This window comes from Lineus longissimus, chromosome 11 (genome assembly GCF_910592395.1).
Source record: "Lineus longissimus chromosome 11, tnLinLong1.2, whole genome shotgun sequence".
Classification (NCBI taxonomy): Eukaryota; Metazoa; Nemertea; class Pilidiophora; order Heteronemertea; family Lineidae; genus Lineus; species Lineus longissimus.
The window spans coordinates 4758377-4776795 of record NC_088318.1 but is presented as its reverse complement, the minus strand read 5'-3'; the positions used below and the strand labels follow the sequence as shown (position 1 = coordinate 4776795).

The 18419-nt window shown below is 39.8% G+C and overlaps 1 protein-coding gene across 2 annotated transcripts in view; it reads left to right on the top strand.

The window, feature by feature from the left end:
- Positions 1-15514, top strand: part of LOC135495390 (GDP-mannose 4,6 dehydratase-like) — a 42464-nt gene extending 26950 nt beyond the window's left edge. The window contains exons 9-12 of one of the 2 annotated variants that reach the window (XM_064783945.1): positions 199-295; positions 2448-2465; positions 11768-11836; positions 12146-15514. In XM_064783945.1, the coding sequence (XP_064640015.1) occupies positions 199-295; positions 2448-2465; positions 11768-11836; positions 12146-12208 (247 nt within the window). In that variant the 3' untranslated portion in view covers positions 12209-15514. The remainder of the gene's footprint in view (positions 1-198; positions 296-2447; positions 2466-11767; positions 11837-12145) is intronic. The other variant, XM_064783946.1, reaches the window with a different exon arrangement.
- Positions 15515-18419: the final 2905 nt, after the last annotated feature.

The following is an 18419-nucleotide window of genomic DNA, read 5'->3' as shown; positions in this document are numbered from 1 at the left end:
GGGGACTCGTCTGGTCGTCTGTCAGAGTTCTTACTCTGCAGCACAAGCCCCCTTTGAAATATCAACGCAGTTTCTTCATCAGCAACTAAAGCAGAAAAGACACACCAACTTAGAACGGAACAGGTACGTCTTGATATTTATTGGTACAGTGTGTTGTTTTGACCATTTTTCACATTACTGCCTGTTTGTGACTTGCAGGTGGTCTGGTTCTGATGTCGATGAAGTTGGAAAAGACAAGGCGACTGGAAAAGTCCGAATCCGCATCGATCCGAAATATTATCGTCCAACAGAAGTGGTAGGTATTGACAATAGGTATTCCATTAGAAATCTTTGAATTCCCTTCGTTTCACCTGTAATTCCGCATTTTCGCACCAGCCATTTGAAAGGTGGCGCTCAGATCGATCGTCTGCTACCAAATACATGCATGCTTCCTACAGCTTGCATCTTGTGAAAGACTGATGAAGACACTGCCTTCAAATTCATGTTTTTTTCTGCATAAATACAGGTTTCTTTGGCCAATTTTGACATGTTTTGTTTGTTTAGGGTCACAAGATATAGAAATATAAAAGAAATCGGCAAAAAAAGTGATTTTTTTGGTGGATTTTACCCAAAAACGAACCCGAGTATACACACCCAACTAGAATCACCTGAAAGAACTGAAAATATCCAAGAAACCTTTTCTTAACACCAACATGATAACAGTTGTTTCTTCATGAGAAGCCTTCAAAAACTAGGTATTGAAAACAGCAAATTTCCCCTGACAAAATTGAAGCCCTAAGGGTAGAATTTAAAAAAAAATTGTCTCCCTAAGGGTTAACCCCCTGCTCCTGCCTATAGTCCCCCTTTAATAGGTTGTTCAAATATTTCAACCATTGGCCTTAAATCCTCAATATTTCCTTTGATATTCTGGTTTTTGAAATTGACAGACGGTTATTTACTCCAAGCACGAGGTAGAAGAGCTTGTTGGGGCCATATATTTACAAATAGAACTAGTGGCTCTAGAGCTATTTATTATCAGTAATGCACGGGGCGTTTTACCATGTGCTAACCAAGAAACTAAGGTGATGAGAGTCTGCAGTTAAAGGAGATTGCTCGTCAATCCACGTGACTATCAGAGACACCTGCAGTGAAAATATTCAACTACTTCGGTTTCCATATAAGGGATAGTCATTAGCATATTTCTACTACAATGTTTACTATGAGTCTAAGCACGTGGGTCACCCAGGTGGCTCCGCAAGCGAGGTAACTTGACGAGGCATGGTGTTATACTATAATAGTACCTTACGAATCCGCATGGAGTGCGTTATCGATAATGGTCGCAAATAATGTCAAAAACATAAAAAGTTATCGTAAATATTGTTATATTTCTGGATATTGGAGTATGTAAATGATAAGGAGACCTAAACCAATGACAGACCAGTATCCTATGAACCTTACCATTTATTTGGGGTTCTTGAAACTCCTTAGATTTATCAATGAAAGCTTATTCCCGCCTTAGGTTTTTACCGGGCCATTCATAGCACACCAATTTCTTAAGCGTTTTAACGAGAACTGTCCTTTAAATTGACTCTTTGATTTTTAGCTGTGGTGTATTATAGTTGCATTGTGTGCGCTAGTAGGTATGGCCAAATTAAGTTTTGGTATGTTTCTTGATCATTCCGCAAGCCCCTCCCCCTCCCCCAAAACTCTGATCAAACTCATAGGGCAAACCGGTGATGAAACCTGGCAAGCTCTACAAGACAAATTATGAGAACCCAAATCTTGAATGGAAGAGCTGTACGGCCTGCATCTTGTAGTGGCACTTCTTCTTATTTTACAGCCTGCAATTTAGGATACTTAATCTAAAACAATGCCTCTGAGAGACAATACAAGTCTCGTGGTCAGGGGCTACAAATACCCCGGCCCCATGGCCTTGGGGTATTTGTAGCCCCTGGCTAAAATTTGAAATTGCATGTTTTTTATGTATGAGAACATTTTTTTCACAGGTTTATGGTCTTTGTTGGTTATAAAACTTTCCATATTATTCCAATCTAGATTAACGATGAGATTTTTCTGGTATCAAATGGTATTTATTGAACACATTAAGGGATGTTTAATGCAATCACTTACCACCAATTAACATTTTCTTCACTAATACTGTAAGTATGGTTTGTAAGTGCAAGTATGGAAAATTCATACCTGCAAAAAGTTGGATCCCAACCCCTTTTTGTGTATGTGTCTGACTTGTTTACTTCTTATAACCAAAGCTCTTACATAACATGTTGCATAATCGAAAACTATTTGTGTTGTGATACTCAAGAGTCACCTCTTTCATATCCGTGCTTGCGTTGGCTGAATAATTCCATGGTTACCAGAATATGAATCAAAAACATTGCCAGGGGCTACAATTAGACCGGGGCTACAAATACCCCATTTTACCATAGTTAAATTTTTTTTCTTGTTGACAGGATGATTCTTCGGTCAAGGTATAAAATAACGTCAAAGCTGTCACCGACATATAGGTTTGACACAAATTTTTTTCCAAACTAACTCTTTCAGTGCCAGAGTTTTTTTAATTATGGGCCGCAAGAATGCCAGAAAAACACAGGCGTTTCAGGATTTTGTAAAATAAAAAAAAGAATAAAAAAGACATTTGGCACACAATGGATGCATTTTCTTGTCCGTCAATCGACGGGTATGGCACTGAAAGAGCTAAGAGACTTATGAACGCAGGATTCATTTTTCTCCTTGCTTAAGTAGTATTCAGCAATCTGAATATCAGAAAGAAATTTTTTAAGAAAAATAGCAGAGCTCATTGGAAATTCAAAATAAAATTTGCATTAAAAAAGCATGTCGGACTGGATGTCTTCTTTTTTTTTAGTGTCCACTAATGGCTATTTAGTTTAATTAATATTGCAATTGCCACATATTATAATAAGCTTTTTAAAGGTTATTCTGACCTATTTTGAGTCTATTAACTATTTTTTACTTTTAGAAAATGCTTAGGAAATTTTTCACATTTTGGCCAAAATAGGACTTTGACAATTATGCTATGAGCAATTATGCTACGATTAGCCCTTGCTGACAAATAGTAGGTCATGCTTGAACAGAGAGCTTCTCTAATCCAAGGCTATAGCCGCACGTACACCACCTGAAAATGGACCACCGATCTTGGTTCGCGAACCAATGCCACACCATCGAAAATCCACCTAGCGCGTACACCAGCGCTGCAGCTAGTTATAAAATCCGGCAACAGATGGCGCGCAAACAATAAGCAGAAAGCGCCGCCTGTCGCCGAACCATCTAACTAGCTAATTGCCAAACCATTAGCGCGTACACCACCACAAAGCCGAGCTTTTAACAAGCCGGGCGAATTTGGACCATCAAGCTTGATGGGACAAATTCGCCCGGCAATTTGTCGCGGCAATGTGGTGATGTACGTGCAATTGGTCCACCAATATTTCGTGGTGTACGCGCAGCTTATGTTCTGTTGCCCGCCTTGGGACATATCCATTGATGTGTTTGAAGGACGGCTTTGCTACTTTGATCTCCACTCTAGCAAACAGGGACCACAGTTGCTTAAAAAAATCTTCGTCTCTTTAAAAACACCCATAAGTGTCCCAATGTTCGTGATATGGGGACCTTTTCATACCCATATTTATGAAGCCCTGGAAGTCAGGCCGTGGTCAGAGGCATGCACATTCTTGTGTGGACTTGAAGGGGTATTCAAAACATTGAAGATTGTAAGGAAAAGTTTACATTGACCAGAAGAAAATATTCAATGATTCAAGACACCGCAGTGTTTTTAAAATGCTCCTTTGAATGGACTAAGAAGTCAACAATGCTATTTTAAGCTACTACACTATGATAAACAATGTTTGCAGGTCAGTGGCATTTTGACTAAAGCAAACGACTTACCCTTGGTTATTATCTAAACATTTGAATTGATTTTTGGGTCAGAAAGCAAACAAATGTCTCATGATATTGAATAGCCAGTTGGTTTAAAACCATTCAACTGTTTTCACACTTTTTGGTGAAAAATATCTCAGTTTTGGCCATCTCTGTGTTTGTATTGTTAAATAGTTTATGGACCAGTTCATTGTAAGATGCCAATTTTTGATAATAAGCTGAAATATATTTTTATTCTGAAGGCAAATAAAGAACATTTGAAAGTTAGTTCCTTAGTGAAAATATTCGGCATGATATATCACAAAGAACTAAAAACATGTTTGAACATATTTGGTTAAAGGTTGCGACTCGGTGGATTGAAAGAAGCTTTTCCGAGACATTTGAAATATGACTAGTATATCTTTTTAAAACTTTTCAGGAAGCCTTGGAGCTGTTTTGGAATTTTACACAACAATATTCATAAAATAAATTACAGGGGTGTTTTTCATGTCAATTTCCCAAACTTCATTGTCGATTACAAGAAAGGGGCACCTCCTGACTCCTTACTCCTCCTGTCTGACCAACTCTTGGTCCTATGGATTTGTGCTTTAACAAGGCCATGGGTTCAACTTATGGAATGATCACTGTTTTGTCCTTGAGCATGACACTCAACCCTAAATTGCCTCTTCCTTTGAACGAGGCGTAAAACTGAGCGACTTGTGACTTGTACCTGGTACCACTGTTAGAAGTACAGTAGAACCTCAATCAGCGGACACCTCTCTAATAAGGACACCCTCTCTATTAAGGACACTGGTTTTGGTCCGAAATTTGTTGTTACCATTCAATTTTACCTCTCTGATCAGGACACCTCGCTATTAAGGACAATACTTTTCAGTCCCAAGGGTGTCCTTAATAGAGAGGTTCTACTGTATATAGTACATGTAATTAGGTCACAAGTGATCAGTTACCACTATCAATCAACTAACCGCAACCTGAAGACCTACAAATTAGAGACAATCACTCAATCAATCAGTATGAAGGGACCTTGTCTTGCTCAGTGCATATTGTTCAGTCATGCCTCGAATTACTTCACCAGTCTTAGATTGGTGAGTCTAGAGTATCTCCCCATGAGGTTAAATGATGGGAGGGAGCTGAGGCATTCCTCTGGAATCACAATGTTTGGATTACGATCGGAAATGGAGAAATCTGACTTTTAGTGTTACCACAAAAGCTTGTTCTACACGAAGACAGTTGGAACCAGCTTCGAGCCAGTGAGAGGCGGGTCAGGATAATTTTTACCGTGTTGAATGAAATCGGAACCATCATCAAGCGACCTGACCCGAGGCGCGTTTGTGCTGCAGTCTGGAGCCACTTCAAGACGCTTAATCTCTCGTGTAGAATCGTACTGGCCTCGAGTCACTTTGCGCACGTTACTAAAATCGTGTAGCGTGGTATATCATGATATAGCAGTTCATGAAAACATGCGGCAGAATCATTAGATAACAGGAGTGTCAGTGTACAGTTTATAGGTCTTTGTTTGATTGATCTCGATTTTGTGTCTATTACATTGATAATTTATTTGCAATGGCTACTCAAATACAGCAGTACCAAAACGCAACTTTCAAACCTCCACCGAAAAAAGAGTCACATGCGCCACCAAGCGACGGGTGCGTGGTTTATAAGGCCTGAACTGACCTGGGGCCGGCAACTTGATATGTCTCCGTGTAGACAGTGCAAAGCCTGTTACAGGTTATCCGGCTTCAAGTGGCTCGAGTTGAGGAGGGTTAGAACCGTCCTCATGTAAAAAGCAACTAACGTTTGGATTGGTAATGGAGAAACCTGTCTGGTGTTACCTGTCTGGCCGCTGTGATATCTTTGAAGTTCATCCACATCTGGGGAAGCAGAGACACTGCTCAGAGGCAACAATTGTTTACAAAAACAGCATCTGTGTCATAAATAAACATCCACCTGTATTTCAAAAACTAATAATGGGGCATAAATATCAGCAAGTGTTGCACAGAGCTTGAATTCTAGTGTTTTCTGGTGAAGAACTGGTTTCGTACCTGGCAGTTTCTTTAACAAATCCGTGTTTTAGTAGCCTAATCAGGGGCCTGACCGTCTTACCCAGTACATCTTGACCCTCAAGCCTTGGATCCATTCCGCCGATATAGCCCTGTCCAAGTGCCATCTTGAATCGGCCCTGCCATCAGTTTTGGCATCATGCGACTTCTAAAATCAGCAATAGATAATAACAGAAAGTGTTACACAAATAGTGTTTAATTTTTCACAAGGTTTGTGGACATTTTTCCACCCGGGCGGCCACCTAAATGCTACTTGGAATGTTTTCTAAACAACCCCGGGTGTAGAACTATCTCTTCTGGCTACAACTATTGTGTTTAGTAATGAGGTTGCTTTAGTTGGGATAATTATATGTTGTGTTGTTTGTAGCCTGGGCATGTTATTGCTAGGCCGAGAGATATTTGGTGTTTGTTTCACATAACTATGGCTTTGATTAGACTTGTGCATCTTGGAAACAAGCGATTTAAATTGCGACCTGCAATATTGGTTGCAGGTGCTGCGATCACCAGTTCCTGTCGCTGGCACGTGCGATTAACCATCGCGAACGAGCAATTCAAAGTGCGACCTGCAATTATAATCGCGGCTGTGTGCAACAAAGAGATCACTCATCTGCGGAAGAAAGCCGTATTTGCTTGGTTTAATATTAATAATAGGTCTCCATCGTCTGTCTGACAGTCTGATGTGTGGAGGGGGTCCGAGGGTTGATGATGCATGTACATGTGTCTATGCCCTGCTGTTCTCTATTCAAAATTGGTTACCAGTATACATTAGGGGGGGGGTTCAGATTTTTATCTGAGAAAAGGAACGCTGTCTTTTTTCCTCTCATTGTCATCAAGTCAAATTGATTGTTTTGTATCATTGTTTCTAGGCATAGCAGACATCAAAGATGTATTATTTCATTGCATTTCTGACAACAGGCAATGCAATTTCAGTTGGTAAAATCCCACATTCTCGGATAAAATCGGCCTCTCTGTTGTGGTTATGTCTTCTCCCCAGATCTCCGATCTCTAGTCTAAATCTAGAACACTGGTATCGGACTTCAGTGTGGCCTAAAATCTTGTATTGTTTGTAAACCTCGGTAATCATTGGTCTCCCCTTCATACAAACTGATTGGATAATCAGATTGATTAGGTGGATTTGGCTGCTGGCTTTATGGTGTGTTTTGATAATGTGTTAGTTCAATCACCTGGAGTGCTGTGTTGCCTTTATGCAAATTGGTAATTTATCGCAATTTGGTTGTCTGCCATCATCAATAGTTCAGCTATTTACTAGGACTATTGAACAGAATTGACAGACTGCAGTGATCCTATTTGCTGTAAAGTATGTTATTTTTGAAAAATGAATTAAAAAAATCAACATTGATATTTAGGTGACCAAAAATATTCTTGTGAAACAGGCAAAATATGATACAGTAGAACCTCCCCTTGCGGACACCTCTGCCAGGCGGACACCTCCGCATTACGGACATGTTCGTTCAGTCCCGATTTTTTTTTCAAAGTCATTTGCTTTAACCAAACCTCTGTAGGGCGGACACCTCTCGACTCCGAATTGCGTACCCGGCCATGGTGACTTTTTGGTCCAACCACCTCACAATTACAGAGAGTGAACAAAAACGATGGCTTCTCTTGTGCACTGAGGTAGTCGATTAGACCTAACAGATGTGTAGTTTGCGTATTTGATGAACATAATTAGACACTGTGTTCAGTTATTTACAGGGTTGAGTAAATTTAATGTCTGTAGCTTTCCTAATTAAAACCGAATCAGGCCAAGTTCGATAATGGCTGATTTCGCACTCAAGATGGCCGACTGTCGGCCATTTTGTTGTAAAACTTCCAAATCCCTTGTGACCTCTCTACATTCTGAACGAGTTCGCCTTGATATTTCATATTTGGTGTCCACGTGTATCGGGTGAATATCAAGGCCAAGTTCGATAATGGCTGATTTCGCATTCAAGATGGCCAACTAGTGGCCATTTTGTTGTAAAACTTGGTAATGCCTTCTGACCTCTCTACATTCTGAACGAGTTCACCCAGAAGTATTAAGGTAGCAGGAAGGGTTGGGCGTTTGTGGTTTCTGAGTCTGAGGGGGTTGGTGTCTGTTGACTGTGCTTTAAGAGAGACTAGGCATGGCGCCAGTCTCTCTTAAAGCACAGTCAACAGGCATTTGGTCTCAGTATTTGGGTAAGTACAGAATCAAGCCAGCTCAGAGAGCAATGATTGAACGATGCTGTGGACAAGTCCAAGGATACTGCATCAGTCACGACCAACTTCTCATCAGAAAGCGTCACCACCAGCATATTCAATGTTCAGTTCCAACCTGTACCAGTCCAATGCACGCCTGTCATGGTCAGCAGTGGTCAGCTTAGCGCGATATGGAACAGAGACTGCTGTGATGAAATTATCATTGCAGAGACTCCGGTGACGTACACATATATTTTTTACAATAAAAAATGCCCTCAAAAGACTACATGGAATGATTATTTTATTGATATTTCCTACTATATACCTTCCAATTATCACTTTATACAAATAGCTTTTCTTTCCTGGTGACACTATAAAGCAAAATAGCTACGAGCAACCCGATTTCACCAAAGTGCAGATATACTAGCGTTTGCCAGCAAACGCGGTGCCTCTAGTGATATAGATGATGTAGATCCAGAAGTATTAAGGTAGCAGGAAGGGTTGGGCGTTTGTGGTTTCTGAGTCTGAGGGGGTTGGTGTCTGTTGACTGTGACTGTGCTTTAAGAGAGACTAGACATGGCGCCAGTCTCTCTTAAAGCACAGTCAACAGGCATTTGGTCTCAGTATTTGGGTTTTGATTGCCATGACTGTACCCCTGTAAAAGTCAGAGGAGGAGAAGTTTGGAATGATGAAAGCATTGAAGAAGAAGAAATGTTATTATTGAGGAAAGCAAAATTTATTATGAGACTAGAAGGCAGTGTCCTGACTTGATTATTTTGAAAATGGCGGTCTGAACACATTAAAAGGTGGAACATGGCATTTTATCGACTTTGAAGTGTTCCGCAGTTAAAGGGAGACTATAGGCAGCAGCTAGGTAGGCAAGATAAAGTCATACAAATTTGCCAATAGGGGTCAGTCATACCTCTAGGCATGGCGCCAGTCTCTCTTAAAGCACAGTCAACAGGCATTTGGTCTTAGTATTTGGGTAAGTATAGAATCAAGGCAGCTCAGAGAGCAATGATTGAACGATGCTGTGGACAAGTCCAAGGATACTGCATCAGTCACGACCAACTTCTCATCAGAAAGCTTCACCACCAGCATATTCAATGTTCAGTTCCAACCTGTACCAGTCCAATGCACGCCTGTCATGGTCAGCAGTGGTCAGCTTAGCGCGATATGGAACATTCTTCCGAAACTCAAGCGAGGGAAGTCTGCTCATTAGCCTATCTCGCGCACTGCTCCTTCTTGTCAAACATCGTAGTGAAATCGTGGTACAGTGGGGCGTCCTCGAGGATTGCAGCTGGTCGGACAGACGTGAGGTGGAATGTGGGCGGCTGCACTTCTTCGTTGATGTGCGATGGCAGATAGCACAGTTGTTGCGTTGCATGACAGCTGAAAGTGAATGTGATATCATAGAACTGAGGCGTTTGCAATGAGACTATAGGTGAAGTAGAAGCAAGGAGTGAAATGGGCCATCTTCCAGTGACTAATATACAGAGTGAGGGCACTGGGTGTTGTTAGATTCAGCATTGAATGTATTCCTCGTACAAGCGTGAATAGTGTGGACATACAGTGAGACGTGAGAGACCCCTATTGACTACTTATTGTAACTTTATCTTGGATATTATATTAGTATTGAACTTCTAGCCATGGAATATGAAGAAATTGAAGTTGTAGGCATGGAATATGAAAAATTATTCAACGGTGAAAGACATTATTCCATGAGGCTTTGCCGTGATCGCAAAGGACGCGACGCGATTGGTTCACATGCTAATGAGGTATGATAATGATAATTACCTCTATAATGCTACTTGGATAGCGACTGTGTCGTTGATTGCAACAGTGGTCTATGTCAATGTGTGCCTGTAATGTCAATTGAGTATGATGAGGTGATGACGATAGTGCAATTATTAAATATTGGCAAGAGATCATACTACAACATAGGTCTTGTTTTTGACAGATGACTGTGCGACATTCCCATTGGGTCTTGTTAGAGTCAGCGCTGCATGTATTCCTTGTACAAGCTTGAATAGTTGTGACAGACTTTGAGGGGTGAGAGACCCCTATCGGCTACTTCGGCTAACTTTATCTTGCCTACCTAGCTGCTAGCAATAGTGCCCCTTTATCAAGACTGAAACCCACTGTGCAGGGCTAAGAAATTACCTTTAAAATCCTAGTTGGATAACCACTGTGTAGATGAGCCGATGAATAATGATGTTGTTCATGTTTACCATGTTTACTAGTACATAGCCATAGGGTATGCACTGGCCAGTGTACTTTCTGCACGTCGTCATGGTCATGTACGTACGTGATACCTTGCATATTTTGTTTTTTGAATGCGCATGCTTTTTGGGCAAAATCACTTGTACCAACACTAATGAATAATGTCTTCTTATCCCTATGACTCCATACACAGTGAGGGCATTGTCCCATTCCCATCAAATGGTAACTTATTGTACCGTATTAGGGTGGAAGTTGGGGAGCAGATACCTACCGTTGCACGCCTGTCATAATCAGCAGTGATGAGCTTAGCGCGATATGGAACATTCTTCAGAAACTCAAGCGAGGGAAGTCTGCTCATTAGCATATCTCGCGCACTGCTCCTTCTTGTCAAACATCGTAGTGAAATCGTAATGGAAAACGTCTGGCTTTGCGCCAGACGTTGAGACTAATAAGTGAAGAACTAATAGGTAAAGAACTTCTACTTGCGCGAGACTGCTCTGATAAAATTATCATTGCAGAGACTACGGTGACGTACACATATATTTTTTACAATCAAAAATGCCCTCAAAAGACGACATGGAATGATTATTTTATTGATATTTCCTACTATATACCTTCCAATTATCACTTTATACAAATAGATCGGCGTTAGGTCGCATGCTTTTCTTTCCTGGTGACACTATAAAGCAAAATAGTTGCAACCCGGTAAATGCGCTATAAGTCCAATAATAAGTGACGGTGACCCGTTATAAATGTTTCGCCAGCTTCGCTTTTTTGCCGCTACGCGGCGCGTTGGGCCCTTGCGTCTAGATGTGTAGTAGCTCAATCAAATACAACTAATTAAAGATGTACGCTGCCTATGTAGTATGTAGCAGACGGACACAACCTGCATATATCAATGTTGGCAAGTTGATATGACCTCCGCCAGAAATGCCATAAGGTATTACAATAAAGTAATTTCAAGGTCGCATATTAATGGCATCAAATTATTTGAAATAAAAAATATTCAAAATTAAATTAAATATGTAATATGTAGGCTTCTCAATTCCATGTTCTTACACATGAATCCACTTTTTGGACAATAATGGCATAACCACCCTATCAAGGACACCTCTACATTAAGGACACAACATCCAGTCCCATGGGTGTCCGCAATAGAGAGGTTGTACTGTACTTTGTTAGTTTTTAAAATCATTTAAAAAATACTTATGTTCCATTCTCTGAATAACCGTCAGTAATTGTGTGCTCACTGGAAAAGTCAATAAGATAGAATAATATGTTGTTTTTTTCCAGAATTTTTAGCAAAATATGTATTTTCAGTTAAAATTGGCTTTAATTAAACTTTGTTTCAGTTTGACAGATTTGCAATATACATATTAGTGAAATTTCACAATCCCATCTTTTATGCGTCTTTTCAGCAAGAACTGCTTGGTGATAGCACTAAAGCACGTACAAAGCTGAATTGGAAACCAAAATATGACTTTAAGGTTGGTTGATTTGCACTTTATGGAGATTTCCCTTGACCAAAATTTCAGCCTACATTTTACATTTTCTCGGGCAGTGAAAATTATCATTCCCATTCCCTGTTGATGATTCAAATGTAGTTTAGTAAGCTAGACCCTCTCTGATATATCTATTGAGCATTATTTTGAAATCATGGATACGCTCCATTGAAGGATGGCCTTTGTAATCTGACCAAAACAATCTTATACCAACCTTTTCTTGCTTACCCATGCACTGTCAGGACTTTTTGCATCAGGTTGCTTTGAAAACTTCTCTACTTGATCTTTTTGCAGACTATGGTGAAAGAGATGGTGGAGGCTGATATTGCCTTGATGAAGGAGAATCCTAACGCGTAGAACTTTGACGACTTCAGCCATTCCTGCCTTGTTGATACAAGCACCAACTAGAAACAGGGTTCTCATATAAAGTACTTAGGTTTGATGAAAACTTGGAGAAATCTGTACTTAAACTTGTCGGTTTCAAGACTGCTCTCGACCGTCATCGCAACTTTGCCAGTGCTATATCTCGTATACGAATGCAAATGACGTGTATTTCCTCACTCACTTGTGTGAGGTATTGCATTGGAATCAAGTTGCACACAAATTATTTCTTATGGGAGTTTTGCTTTCTCGGAATGTATCGCAAGGTACAAGGAATGTTTGCAACAACCTTCCTGTTTCAATTATTTGGTAGGCCTAGTGTGAAATTGGTAGTATGAAGTTTTAACATGTGCTGCTGCTATATTATTAGTATCTTGGTGTGTTGGTGACAGAATTTGGGCTTGTAAGGTTAGATTACTTAAAATGTTTCTACCGGTGGTTGAAAATCTCTTCTTGAATTTGATCTGAAAGCTATTCTTTTATTAATGAAGTTGTATTCAGCTTTGAGCCTCCAGATCTGTTAAATCTAGTTCTGAATATAGCGCCTCGCAAATGAGCAATTTTTGTCACTGCTTCCTGCGACAATTATCTGTGCTATGAGCGAGAAAAGAATCACTCCTCTGCGGGTAAAAATAGGTAATTGCCAGGATTGATGCTGTTCGGAGGTTGCCGCAATCACTGATCCTCGTTGCGCTGTACTTGAGATGACCATTGCAAATGAGAGTTTTTTGTCACATGCGATAAAGATTGCAGGTTGCATTTACAAAAATGGTTCGATTGCAGGCCGCATTACTGCCTCTGTGTCTGTGACGAAGACCAATCTTCCAGTCAGTTGTTCTTGTACAATAACTTTTTGTGGAGCATTTCAAATATCTGTTCTAAATTGATATTTTTGTTATCTAAATAAAACTAAAAGCACATTGCTTCATTTAATGTGTTTTTGATAATACCTATGGTAGAGTTCTGTCATGAGGCTGTGTTTAACTTGGTCAAATCTGAGAACTAGAATTTCTATCGTGTTATGCTCTAGTGTGCTTTGTCACTGTTATGTTTAGTTGCTTGATCTACACTTGGTCTGTAATGAACAGTACTTGGAGGGTCTCTACCAGAGGGTATGGTGGTACTTTGGGTAGAGGGAATGGTACTTGGGGTACATTTTATGTGCCTTCAAAGAAGTTTAGGATACACACGGATGCGGATCCTCAAAACAATTGAGCAAAAAAATTTTTTTTGCATTTTTAGATCGAGAAATGTGTTTACCAGAATAAACAGTCCAAATCACAATTGACATCCCTAAATTTGCGTCATTTGCGTGTCACTGACGCGCTATCCAGCGTGTAGGTTGCACGTAAAATACGCAAAACAGATAGATAAGCGCGTCACTGGTGTGTCTTTGATGCACAACTCGCGCTGATGTTGCGCGTCAATGACGCAAAGCAGGATGGATGTCATTTGTGATTTGGACTGTATTTACACAATTAGACCTAGGCATATGAATTCTAGTTGACATTTGTGGTGAAAATCGGCTTGAAAACGCATTATAAGGTCTAAAAGAAACAAAAATTAAAAGAACCTTTCTTTTTTAGCTCAGCTGACTAAGTCAGCCGAGCTTGTCAAATAAGTTGTTCAGTGGCGTCCGTCTGTCCATCCATCCATCCATCCATCCGTCCGTTAAACCCATGGTGCACATTTTGTAACCGTAAGACCTAGAGACTTCAATTTTGCATTTCTGGATACTTCTGGTCAAACTCTACTTTCAAAACAAAATTTGTCGCCATTCGACCTACTTCCTGCGAGCGAGAGTGCATGAAGGAAACTGGCCTATATCGGCCTAGGAGCAGCAGAATTAGTCGAAATGTGCTCTAATATTAAGATAAAATTCTTGAAAATCTATTTTATTGAGAAAAAGTTCAAAATTTTAACAGGAGAGGGCGCTACCTGCCTTTTAATTATTTCTGCCGATTCAAATTCCCGCCCGATGACGTCAGCCATCAATGAAGTCTCCTATTTGCCAGTTCTCAAAACATGGCAGCTACACAACAAAAGCAGTAGCTCCAGGAATAAATCACTGTTCACTTCAGCTTCGTAATCGATTGTACCCCCACTTTATTGTGTTTTGTGTGGTGTTCCTATTCAATCAACGATGTAAGGCCTTATTATGTTGGCTTAATTGAGAAGGTGCATTATAAGCGGCGTACGAAATACCGAAGCGGAGACAAAATGGCGGCATGTTGTTTACGCTATGTGCAATAATCTTGGAGCTCAATGACACTCAAGTACCCAATTTTCTGCTTAAAAAGTAGTCTGGTAGGCGATATTATCACTAGTTCGTTTCAGTGGTAGTCATAAGGTCTTTAGGGACTAAATTCAGAAATTAGTTCTTGAATATTTGGCGACATTTCTGTGAAAACGATATCGGAAGTGCATGCTCTGTTCGCGATGACATCGCCGATGTATTTTGAAGTGGAGAATTCCCACAGTATGTGCAGTGAATCGGCATGATTCTGTTTGCCTATTATGTTTTAGTTCTACGATTCTTTCATGAGTAAAAAGTAGACATTCCAAGCAATACAATAATGTCACTCCCATAAAAATTGATTGGAAATTGAGGGAGCTACGGCATTCTCTTCAGCAACTGGCAGCGCTGAAAAAATACATTGCATACTGTACAATACCAAATGGCACATTTTAAAAAGCGCTCATTGGACAACGTAGGGAATCACCAGAAATGACGTCATCGCTGGTCTAAATAGAAAACTACGGTGGCGCAGTAGAGCACAAGAAAAGGTTTAGCATTAACTTCGTCATGCAAGCTTCAGCAACAAAATGATTTCTCATGAATGATTTATTTGATCATCATCAGCTTGTTTCCCCTGATAGATAAAAAAATGATTTACAATTTCCATCAAAGTTTTCTATTTTGTGTATAGTCACATGTTATTTAACTGGCAAGGAGCCAAGCAGTTTTGAATATTCGCGGGAAAATACTTCGTACTTGTAAACGAGGCTATGACAATGAGTATCCTCATTCATGGCATAAACTTCATGTTTCGGTAAATATTTTCATACGATGATTTCACCCGAATTATGGTCAGGATTGAGGAATGAACAGTGGCATAATTATGTCAACCAAAAACATTGGTACCGTAGTGAACGCAAAAGGATATCAAATACCATGGAGCATGCCATTTTCATGCATAATGAACTAAACACCTGGAAGATATTAATGATATTAACTCAGCTGAGCGCCAGGCCCTTGGGCCTCTTGTTTTAAAAAATATCCCCCAAATGTACGTTCTCTCAAAACAAATCTTTTTGGAAACTCTGAACGGGTAGTTGAGGATCTGAAACTTTTATTCTTGCCTCACCTCATTGTTTGATACTCATTTGTTAAGTTATTATCATTATACTGTAAACCCAGAAATATTTGCGGCCGTTTTATTTTGCGGTTTTGTGGAATTGTGACATTTGAATATAAGTGGTTTGCGAACATTTCCGGGTTTGAAATACTGTAAACCAGGAAACATTCACTGCTATTATTATTCGCGATTTTGTAAAATGGCATCTTTGGCGTAGTTTTTTTTTAGCGCTTTGAGAACACTGTAACGGTAATTGAGTTAACCCTTTCGATGGTGGGTATCATTACGCCCCCTGTGTTGAGCGTGAAATGACCAGCCGCCATGGTTCAATCGTCTGCTGTGACGTCATCCACCAGGCGGGAAACCCCGATATACTTTCTGAGTAGCTCTGTCGAGCAGATGAGTGTTGTAGCATAAATGTGGATGGCAGAGCGATCCGTCGGCTGTTAAAGCTTGATTAAAACGGAACCACAGGTTACCGGCGGTCACGCAAAATTGGTTGAGGGTCTGAAACTGCTGAAGTCCCGCATCAATAGGTTAATGTTCGTTTTTCACATTTTATTTTCGCATATTTTGCTAATCGTGAAATGCGCGAAATTAAAGTGCAGGCGAAAATTTCCCACTTTACAGTGTTCTTTTAGACTGTCAGAAACGTAGGTGCGACAGGGTTAAGGGTTATGTCATATTGTGTCTGTGATCGGTTGTTGGAATGGGTTTAGAAATGTCATAATAAAAAAGATACGCATACCAGTTGATTATCATCGGCATACCTGTAGAGGTTGTAAAAAGGGTTCAAGGGGTGCAGTATATTGAAAATTTTAGCGGGTAGGGGTGTAAAGATTACCTTTGACTGTAATAAGACTACGCAACCGTAATAAGAAGGGACTGTAATGTTTGTATCGTGTATTTGGAGATTTACAGTCCTAATCACAATTGACATCCTTCCAGTGACGCGCTTATCGCTCCATGTTTCGCATATTTTACATATGACCTACATGAATGCCCTGGGTAGCACATCATTGAGGACGCGAATTTTTGGATGACAGTTGTGATTTGGACTGTATCTCTTTGCCTCCCAACGCAGTTTTTACGTTCATCGCCGATTCTTGCCGAGAAATTAGATACTGTGCACTGTTTTTGGTAGGCAAAGAGTTAAATGTGAGAAGCAGTCTTAGAGACAACAAGTGCACTATTTAGGGTGAAAGAGGTTGTTGGGGCTAAAATGAAGGCTTTAGTGTGTGATGGGATAGGCATCTGGCTTTAGTAGATCTCACAACTTTTTCGACAGATACTCAATTCAAATTTGGGAGTTTCATTTTCACATTAGGTGTGCCAGTTCTTTTGAGGACAACAGTAAAACAAAATTGATTTCAAAATAAACGCCCAAATCATAAAATGAATTTTTCTACCAGATATTTTTCAACCAGAGTGGCTACTTAATAAAGGGGACCTGAAACGCTTTTATTAAAAATTTGACATGTATAAATAATAGGGCATAACATAAAAAACACAAGTGTGAAAACCGCATCAAAATCAAACTACTCATCTTAAAGTTAATATAGCAGTATGTAATTAATTATTCCAGGTGGTGCAGGAAGAACAAATTGATGATGTACATTGTGCTGTACTGAAATAAAGTTTTGACGGTTTCATGCTTATATTCTAATTACCTTGTCACAGGTATGAGCTTTTAGTGAACATGTTAATGTACAATTTTAAAATATAGGCTTGAAACTATAAAAAAACTTTATTTCAGTACGGCACAATGTGCATCATCAGTTTGTTCTTCCTGCACCACCTGGAATGTTTGAATTTTCTACCAGCCATAAATTGAAGATGGGTAGTTCGATATTTATGCAGTTTTCACCACTGTGTTTGTTATCTTATGCTCTATTATTTTTTCCCTAATTAAAAAGTGTTGCAGGGGACCTTTAAATCCTGAGTTTGAGCAAGTTTTTTTGTGCCATCTTGCATTGATGCAGTTTGATAGCACCTGCTGCTATCATCAAATCATGGAGAATGATATAATCTCCAAAATAATTTTATACCATAAAGTACATGTACTGTCTGTATATTTAGTTATCAGGTCCAAATATTGGTTGTGTACATGTATGTACAGGGTGTTAAAAAATACTTTTACTTTTTTTAAATCTGAATTTTTTTTTAAACAATGATATGGGAACACACACTTTTGGGTATGGAAAACAGAGGCTTTGAGAATTTTGTTAGAAAAACACCTGCATGAAACCGTCCAATAGTGATTAAGTAATAAGCCATCAAATTTTTAATACATGTCATTTTATTCAACCGAGGCAGGATTGTCAGTAAACAACAAATGGACAGTGCCATGCAATATGAAGGGTAGATATTGCATAAGTCACCCATCATAAATGCATGACTTCACCCAAAAGTCTTGCAAGACTGCAAACAACATAATCTCTATGGTATTCATGGTGCCAATATGCCATATTCTGCTGAGCAACGAATTTTTTGTCGAGATTTCATTTTTTTCAAATAACCGAAGTCTAATTCAAATACAGAGAGTATTTTCTGGAGAATATGGGGTACAAAATGGCATTTCAAGCCAAATGGTTGGGAATTATGTCGACAAATTCCGTACGGAACAGCGCCATCTTCAGGGAGAAGTCGAACTCAACCTCCCATGCCGTCTTGTCCAGAATGCGACGATTCATTGCGATTGGAGGTTGTCAGGTGGAAAGCTATCGATGTGTGAGTTGAAAATCTGCTGTTTCAGAAATTGCCTCTCTTTTCAGACTCCAGAGGTCCATTGCGTAACAACCACTTATCACAACGATGCACATTGTATC